General features: G+C 51.9%; 1 protein-coding gene across 4 annotated transcripts; it reads right to left on the bottom strand.

Moving 5' to 3' along the window:
• Window positions 1–3,829: 3,829 nt before the first annotated feature.
• ZNF575 (zinc finger protein 575) lies at window positions 3,830–6,896 on the bottom strand. 4 transcript variants are annotated; one of them, XM_047711975.1, is made up of 4 exons: window positions 6,323–6,896; window positions 5,973–6,068; window positions 5,382–5,538; window positions 3,830–4,920 (listed from the first exon to the last, which is right to left on the bottom strand). In XM_047711975.1, exons 3-4 carry the CDS (start codon window positions 5,461–5,463, stop codon window positions 4,262–4,264), a joined length of 741 nt encoding a protein of 246 aa, XP_047567931.1. In that variant the 5' UTR covers window positions 5,464–5,538; window positions 5,973–6,068; window positions 6,323–6,896; the 3' UTR covers window positions 3,830–4,261. The 4 variants fall into 4 exon arrangements, with proteins under 4 accessions (XP_047567931.1, XP_047567930.1, XP_047567933.1 ...); XM_047711974.1 differs by having other exon boundaries at window positions 5,382–5,472; XM_047711977.1 differs by having other exon boundaries at window positions 5,382–5,467.
• Window positions 6,897–8,851: the final 1,955 nt, after the last annotated feature.

Here is an 8,851-nt window from a genome sequence, read left to right as displayed (position 1 = left end):
TGAAGGCAGAGGCTTTAACCCACTGAGCCACCCACGTGCCCCCCGGGTAGCTATCTGAATGAACTCCAGTGACATGAAGGGAACGTTTACTCTGTCGGTCGCACTGGCCGCATTTCAAGTGCGCAGTGGCTGCTGTAATAGGCGCGCAGATAAAGAACATTCATGTCACTGTAGAAGCAAAAGGACAGGGCTGTCCTGAAGGGCTTCGAGCGCCAGGTTGAGAAGCTTGGACGTTATCCCACAACTGGGGAGGTCAGGAAGGGGTTGGAGCAGAGCAAAGGGCAGTCAGAGCTCAGTAACAAGTTACACAGACTTTATGTCTTAGACCTACAGAAATTTATCACCTTCCAGTTCTGGTGGTCTGAAGTCCAAAATGGACAAAAACTCAGGGTGTAAGCAGGGCTGTGCTCTTTCTGGAGGCTCTGGGGGAAATATACTTTCTTGTCTTTTCCCCAATTCCCCTTCTGTACTCAAAGCCAGCAGTGGCAAGTAGAGTCTTCCTTATGCCACGTCGCTCTGATGCTGACTCTTCTGTCCCTTCCTTCCACCTTCAAAGGTCCTTGTGTTTACCATGAGCCCACCTGGATAATCGGGGATAATCTCCCTGTTTTAAAGTGAGCCAATTAGCAACTTTGATTGCTTCCATCCTAATTCTCCTTTGCCACAAAGCAGATTCTTCGGTTCCAGGGGTCAGCATGGGGACATCTTTGGGAGGCTGTTACTTTGCCTCCTGCACCTACTGTGTGTGAGATCCATGGAACTGCGCTGTGAAAACCAGACACTAGGGGCTCCTGGGTGGCTCAGTGGGTTAAGCCTCTGTCTTCGGCTCAGGTCATGATCTCAGGGTCATGGGATCAAGTCCCACATCGGGCTCTGTGCCCGGTGGGGAGCCTGCTTCCTCCTTTCTCTCTCTCTGCCTGCCTCTCTGCCTACTTGTGATCTCTCTCTGTCAAATAAATAAATGAAATCTTAAAAAACAGACATGAGGCCCCACTCTCAGGGGGCTGACACTGCTGGGGGAGAGACTGAGAGTGTGTTGTGCAGCATTGAGCACGAACACAGGGTAGTATTACAGAGCGACGGGACAGGGTAGTGTGGTTCAGAGAGGGTCGGCAGGGAAGGCGTGTCAGAGGACCGACCCCTCTGCTGGGACTTGGGAGAAGTGAGGGAAAGTCTGGCAGAACCATTCCCAGCAGAGGAAAAAGCAGGTGCAAAGACCCCCAGGCAGGAACTGGCTTGACTTGTACAAGCCAGTTTGGGAGGTCAGGGTGTCGGAGACCCAGGATCCCCCCTGGCTCAGCCCTGGCCCGCTGTGTGGATGCAGGCAAAACCCATCTCTCCTGGCCCGTTTCCCCATCTGTACCATGGCGGTTAGACAAGATCGACACCTCTCAAAATGCATTTGTGTCCCTGAAACATTGATGGTGGTGTGGTTGTTGTGGAGGAAATCTTCCAGGACAGCTGTGTGCGTAAATGTTGATAGAAACTGACTTCCAGTGTGAAGGGACTTAACCCTCCCCCTCGCACGACCTTTCCCCAAGGCCTTGCCCAGTTGCCTGGGTCTAGCTAGCAGCTGGTTTAGCAGCCTGCTAATTTGCATTTGCCTGCTCAGTGCCACCCCTGATGCTGGATACTTCCACAGACCATCTCATTCCATCCATTCATTTCAGATCTCAGATCTCAGCTAAAACTTGACCTCCTCGAAAAGGATTTTTCTAACCCTCTATATAATATTATATCTGTTGTCATAGTTATAACTTGGTTTATGGTTAAATCTACCACTCTCTTCCTCTGTGATGGTTCTTTCTTTCTTTCTTTCTTTCTTTCTTTCTTTCTTTCTTTCTTCTTTCCTTCCTTCCTTCCTTCCTTCCTTCCTTCCTTCCTTCCTTCCTTCCTTCCTTCCTTCCTTCTTTCTTTCTTTCTTTCCTTCTTATTTGACAGAGAGAGAGAAAGCCCAAGTAGGCAGAGAGGCAGGCAGAGAGAGAGGAGGATGCAGGCTCTGTGCCGAGCATCGAGCCTGATGTGGGGCTTGATCCTAGGACCTTGAGATCATGACCTGAGCTGAAGAGCAGAGGCTTACTTAACCCACTGAGCCACCCAGGCGCCCCTGATGGTCATTTCTTGTGTCTCAAGGATTCCTTCTGTACCTCTGAGGTTACGAAGGTAGTCTCCTTTATTACTTACATCCATTTTATTTTTCAAGTTTAAAGATCTTAAATCACCAGAAACTTATTTTTGTGTATGGTATGAGGTTGGGATCTGTACGTTTCCTATTGCTGCCGTAACAAATTATCCCAAGCTTCGTACCCTTAAACAAACAAATATATTAGCTTATCCTTCTGTGGGTCAGTAGTCCAACTTCTGCCCCAGTGGGCTAAAATCATGGTGTCTGCAATGCCGTGTCCCCTCTGGGGAGGATCCATTTCCTTATCTATTCCAGTCTCTAGAGGCTGCCTGAGTCCCTTGAATCATGGCCCTGAATCCCTCCGGTGTCTGCTTCCATCGGCACATCGCCTCTGACTCTTCTGCTTCCCTCTTTCTCATATAAGGATCCTTGTGATCACATTGGACCCCCTGGAATAATCAGGATAATCCCCCCATCTCAAGAGAAGATCCTTAATCACGAATCTACAAAGTCCCTTCTGCCACATGTAGACTAACATACTCAGGTTCTGGGGAGTAGGACATGGACCTCTTTGGGAGTCCATTATTCTGCCTCTACAGGATCCCACTTAATTTTACTTCCAGATCTCAGCTCGTTCACAGATGAGCCTGTCCTTGCCCCACTCACCTACAGCAGAGATCTGCAAACTACATCCCATAGGCAGTTTCCAGCTCACCTACAATTCTGGTAAAGTTTCACTGGACCAGAGCCACACTCATTCGTGTACCATAATGTGTGTGGCTTTTCTTTTACTCCAGGGGCGGAGCTGGGTGGTTGTGGCAGGCACTGTGGCCTGCAAAGCCTAAACATATATACTATCGGGCCCTTTCCAGAAGAAGTGTGCCAACCTCCGATCTACTTGTGAGGATAGTCACTTGTCAGGACCTCCTGTGAGCACAAGGCCATTTTGGAGCCTTCAGTTCTCTTCCACTCATCTGTTCCCATGCCAACACCGCAGATGTCTTTCCTATGACTCTGAAGTCATTCTTGGTACCTGGGCTGGGGAGCAAGGCTCCCTCCCCTACTTTGTTTTTCAAGATGGAGTTGACTTCTTTGCTTTTTTTTTTTTTGGCCCCCAGTTGACTGGCGCCCACTCCCCCTCACTAGACCAGGCCTGTCTTGTTCACTGCTATGTGCCTACCACCCTGCGCAGGGCCCAGCATGCTACAGGGGCTTAATACACACCTGAAAAATGAAGTGCAGTCCATTGTTAGCTCATTCCTATTTTATAGCAGGAGAAACAGGCTCCAGGAAGGGAAGTAACTGCAAGAGATGATGCTTGCGCCGTTACAAAGGCCTCCTAGCACTCCCATGACTCTCTGCTATGTTATAGATAAGGCATCTGAGTCCAGAGAAGTGACAAAGCTTGTCCAGGGCCCCTTGGCTCATAAGCAGTGGGTCTAGGCTGGCTCCAAAGCTTGAGTTTTAAAAATTTTTACACTGTTGGCAGTATGCCCTTTGTTCTTGCTTTTATCATTTTGTATATTTAGGGACTCGTTCCCCAACTGGACAAAGAGAGCTTTATTTCCTACGGCAACATAATCCGTTCTCTGGCTGTATTGTGTTTCGTTAGCTGGTCCCCTCTTGGTGGGTAGTTGGGTGGTTTCCCAACATCCTTATGCCTTTTTCAGTGCTTGAGTTTATCTATAGGGTAAGTTCCTAGAAGTGGAATAGTTGACACGAGTATGTGAGCGTTTTAAATTTTTTATGGACAAATGGCCAAAATGGAGGCACCGATTTAACTTACAATAAGGAGAGACCCCGTTTCCCCACATTCCTCAGCAACCAACGATGCTAGCAGACTTCTTACTTTCGCCTTATAAATGGAGGGAAGAACCAGAGTCAGGGCTTGCTTTCAAACCACAGCTCCAAGCCTGTGGTTTGGGGCCCAGCGTTAAGTCTCTGTGGATGACCCCTTCCCCTCCCCCCAAACAGGTGAGCAAATTGTTCCTAAGCCTTCTGGGCTGGAACCCAGTGTGGAGTCAGTCTCCCTGACAGCTGTCTGCTCAAGGCAAGTCCTTACAGCCCAGCTTAAAAATGCCACCTCTTCACTGACCCCAGCTGGTGGCAGAGGGGGCCATGAGCCGAGGGGAGGACTCACTCGCGCTCCCCCTGGCTCTCAGCCTGGTGGTGGCTGCGCTGGTGAAGGAGCAGGAGGCGTCTTTGGCCAAAGGCCTGGTCGCAGCTGGAGCAGTGATGCCGGGCTGTGGCCTGGCTGCCCGGTGCCGTCGGGGGATCGTGACAGAGGCGGTGGGCGGCCAGTTTGGAGGGGAATGAAAAAGCCTTGGGGCAGTGCGGGCATGGATAGGGGCGTGCGTCGGTGGCATGGTGCGTGTGGCGGTGGGCTGCAAGCTTGGAGGGGTAGCAGAAGGACTTGGGGCAGTCGGGGCACGGGTAGGGGCGGGCGGGTGCATGGGTCCAGAGGTGGGCTGCCAGCTTGGAGCGGTGGCCAAAGGCTTTGGGGCAGTGTGGACACGGGTGTGGGCGGGCGCCACTGTGTGTGAGGCGGTGGGCTGCCAGCTTGGAGGGATAGGAGAAGGCCTTGGGGCAGTCAGGACACGGATGAGGCCGGGTGCCACCGTGTGCTAGCCGGTGCGTGGCCAGCTTGGACGGGTAGGAGAAGGCCTTGTCACAGTCGGGGCAGCGGTGTGGGCGCTGGGGTGGGGGCCGCTGACGGGGTCGGGAAGGCACCCCCACGGACGAGGCAGGCCCTGGAACCGACTGGCTGGGCTTCTGCGTTGAGCCCTGGGGGGGAGCTACAGGACAGGAGGGCTGGTGGGCTCCAGGCATCAGCCAACACCCTGAATCTAGGCCAGGCTTCCCTTCCCTCAGCCAACCTCAGATGTCATCTGGGATTCCTCAAATGACAAGTCTCTATTCCCCACCTTCTGCCATGCATCATTGTAAGGAGCTCTGAAGGGTTACCTGGCTGGAACCCCAAAGCAACTACGGGAGTGTCCGTTTCTAGTATATTCCCAAGTGAAAACCCTGAAATTCCGCATATCAAACCCTCTGACCCTTAATTTTCTGAGCCCTAAAAGTCACTGAAGTTCCCCAAAGCCAATAGTAGGATTCCCCAAAACACATTTGTGAAATATCCCAAATGGTCATCACCCTAGGCCTTCAAATCTTCACCGAGAGAGTCCCTCAAAATATGATTTTCTTAGCCCCAGTTCCTGTAGAAGACCCCCCTACCCACAGGCGGGACCGCTCTCACCTTCTCCCTTGGTTACTGGTTCCTTGCCAGTGGGACTAGGATCGGTGTCCCCGGCGGCAGACTCTGCATCTCGTTCCAGCATCTTGCTGGTCCGGGAACCCAGAGAGAGGTAGGCAATGCGGGTGATTACCAGGCTGATGGGGATAGGGCTGTAAAACTAAAATCAGGCACCAGTCCGTTTTGGAGCAAGGTTTTTTTTAAGGCTAGGATCCGGGGGCGGGGGCGGGGGCTATGCGAAGGCGGAGCCTAAGAGCACAATGGGCGGGGTTTATGCAAACCTGACCCTCTGCGCCTTGCACCCGGCGCTGGAGCCCTCAAGCGGAGCGGCGGGGACTCTACTACTTAAACTCGGGGGCCGCCCTGAGCGCGGAGCTGGCTAGGCCTCTAGAATGTACGGGACCTACCCCACCAGAACCTCCCAGCCGTGGAAGCGAACCCGGGAATGGGCGAGGCTATATAGACAGGTCCCAAAGCAACTCAGACCCAAGGTAGGGGCTTTCGAGCCGAGAGGACGGGTCTTTTAGAACTCTGTCACAGGGGAGGAGCCTGAGCGGAGTGGGCGGGATTTCACCTCCCAATAGGTAGCTTTACCCGAGTCTTGGTTTAGTCTCAGTCCGTCGACGCCGCGTGAACTGCTTCCTTCTCGTTGCTAAATTTCATTCCCAGCGTGGAGGGTAGAGGGGAAACCTAGAGGGAGATGCAGAAAGAACGTGGCGTTTCTTGGCGATCCAGAGAGCTCTAATGGATTTTTCCCTTGGGGTTCCAAGCGTCCGGGCCTCAATGCACGCCTCGGAATCATGGCATTCGGGCACCAATGCAGCCCCTCCGGAACCTATGCATCAGGACGCCAATCGATTCCTCTCAAGGAGATCCTGGCGTCCATCCCCCAATCCACTTCCCGAACACCCAGGCGTCCGGGCCCGGACCCGTGCCCGCCTCACCTGCAGAAGGCCCCTCCCCGGGGGCGGGGCTCCAGGCCCCTCCCGCCGCGGCCGCCCCAGCTGCAGCGGTGCCCTCGGACGTGGCAAAGCTGCACCGCCGGCCGCGTGCCTAGCGACGGGAGGGGAGGGAGCGCGCGTGAGCTGCTCGGCTCAGCCTCATTTCCATCCTCTCCTCCCTTTCGAGGCCGGTGTGGGGCGTCAGTACGCATGCGCAGTCGCAGCCCGCGGAGGCTGCTGCGGGGGAGAAGAAATGGAAGGAGGGGTGGGTGCGCAAGGCAGGCAAGTTGGTGAGCAAGCGCGGAGCTACCGATAGAAGGAAGGGTCGTAAGAAAGTACACTGCGGGTTGCGGGGCCTACGGTGGCTGACTGGGGGAAACTGAGCTTAGAGATCAGAGACAGTGCCCAACATATGCGCCTTCCTTTCCTATACACCCTCCCTTTCGAGAATCCCGTCGGCAGCTTGAGTTCCCTCTCCAGAGGGAGTTTGAAGAGCCGGCTGCCCATTTCACTCCTCAAAGGGTTTGCAAAGAAGTCAGGCCAATTCGTGAGTGGGCGGGGCGGAACGCCAGGCTTAGAGCAAGCTGACGCCCAATGAAAAACATGTTATTTGCATAGCGCCCCGGCATCGTTCGTCATTGGGTGATTCAAGAATCTCAGCCCCTCCCACCCCGGTGCCGCGGTTCTGATGTTAGCGTGGGGATGGGGGCGGCGGTTCCCGAAGCATCACTGCCGGAGTTCTTGGGAGGACTGGAGCTCCTGGAGCCAGGCCCAGGGTGGCACGCTTGGCACCTTTCCCTGGGCCGTGATGGTGCACTTTTCCGCCCACCACGGGAGTGACCCGTGAAGTGCCCATTAAAATGCCCTGCATGGGTGGGTCTTCAGTCTGATAACCCACAAGGTCTGGCGAGTCCTGGGAGCTGTTGGAGTTAGACGGTGGGGTTATTCGAGCTTTGGAGCCAGATTACCTGAGTAACTGGTTGGCTCCGCCAGTTTCTAGCTGTGTAATCTTGGCCAAGTCTCTCTACCTTTCTGGGTTCTTAGGACGAAATTCAATAATCAATGGAAAGTTTAGAACGGTGCCTACAGTGGTCAGTACATGTTACCAGTATTACCTGTTGTTTTTATTGTGCATTGAACTAGGCCATGATGGGATCAAGGTCGTTCCAGAACAGCAAGTGCAGAGAGCTCAAGGTGGGAAAGAGCATGCTGTGTTCGGAGGATCTTTCCTACCTCGATGTTCCAAACTTACCTTACTTCCAGTGCTGGTATACCCATGGTCCATCCTACCCCAGGGCCTTTGCACTAGTGGCTCCCTCTGTCCCCCCAAGGTCATTTCTCCATCACATTGGTTGTCTGACCCCCCCCCCCCCCCCCCCGCCTGATCTTGTTTCAAATATTTGGCATTGTAGAAGGCCTCCTCTGTCCACCCTAGCTCATGGAGCCCCCTTTCCCTCCACTACTCTGTTGTCACATCTCCTTCCTACATAACACAACATACCTGTCCTCTATACTATATGCTCTGTTAAGATGAACAACCTATCTTGTTTATCACTCTGTCCAGAACAGAGCTTAGCACATAGGAGGTGTCCAATAACTCTGTATCAAAGAAATGCTGGAAAGCATTAACAGCCATAAACTCTCTGTGATGGGAAGATAGAATGATGGGGACAATGGAGATCTTGAGGTCAAGGAGTTAGAAAGAGGCCTAGCTGAATGGGAAACCAAGGGTTTTAAATATAGGAAGTGACATGAATGAGTTTAACTTTTCATATACTCTTTTTAAGAAAACTTTTTATTAGGTTATGGAAAATTTCAAACATAACCAAAAGGAAGAGGAAGAGTATAATCAGCCCATCACCAGCCCATCACCCAGGTTCATCATGACAAATCTTATTTCATCGTCCCCTTGCCCCTTAAGGTCCTTGAAGCAAATTCCACACATTTCATCCAGAAACACTTCAGTGTGTGTCTCTAAAAAATAAGGACTTTCTTTCTATCTTTAAACACAACCCAAAGTATCATTACCAAACTTTCAAACTTTAGAGTCATTTCTTTACATTATCACATTTCTCCCCTGGCCCCCTGTATATCTTGTGTGTGTGCTTTTTTTTTTTTTTTCCTTTCCAGAACAATGTTCTCTTTCAAACATACGGAAAGTGTGAGAAAACAGAATTGTTCTCTGCGTTAATAATACCAGTGGCGCCAGCATCAACAATTTTCTACTGATGGCCCATGTTGTTTCATTTCTCCCACCCACTCCTCCCAGATGATTGTGAAGCTATATGTAACATCATATCCCATAAGTATCTTTTTATTACACTAGGTGTGTCTGCATTGGGATCTAAACAAGATCCACACGCTGTGTGTGTTTTCTGTGATTCTTCAGTCTCTTTGTCATTGACATTTTAAAAGGTTCGCTCTGGTTGCTGCATAAAATAGATTGTAGGGAGGCAGAGCAGAAGCCACAAGCCCAGTGAGGTGGCTGTTATATATTAATTACGCTGTTAATTACCAGCATTTATTTGGCAC

This window comes from Lutra lutra, chromosome 17 (genome assembly GCF_902655055.1).
Source record: "Lutra lutra chromosome 17, mLutLut1.2, whole genome shotgun sequence".
Taxonomy (NCBI): Eukaryota; Metazoa; Chordata; class Mammalia; order Carnivora; family Mustelidae; genus Lutra; species Lutra lutra.
The sequence above is the reverse complement of the archived record's forward strand: the minus strand, read 5'-3'. Positions and strand labels throughout refer to the sequence as shown.

Coding starts and splice junctions, on each gene's coding strand:
- ZNF575 (XM_047711975.1), bottom strand. CDS start 5,463: ATGCTGGAACGAGATGCAGAGTCTGCCGCCGGGGACACCGATCCTAGT. Junction 4,921..5,381: donor ACCAGTAACCAAGGGAGAAG/GTGAGAGCGGTC, acceptor CCTGTCCTGTAG/CTCCCCCCCAGGGCTCAACG.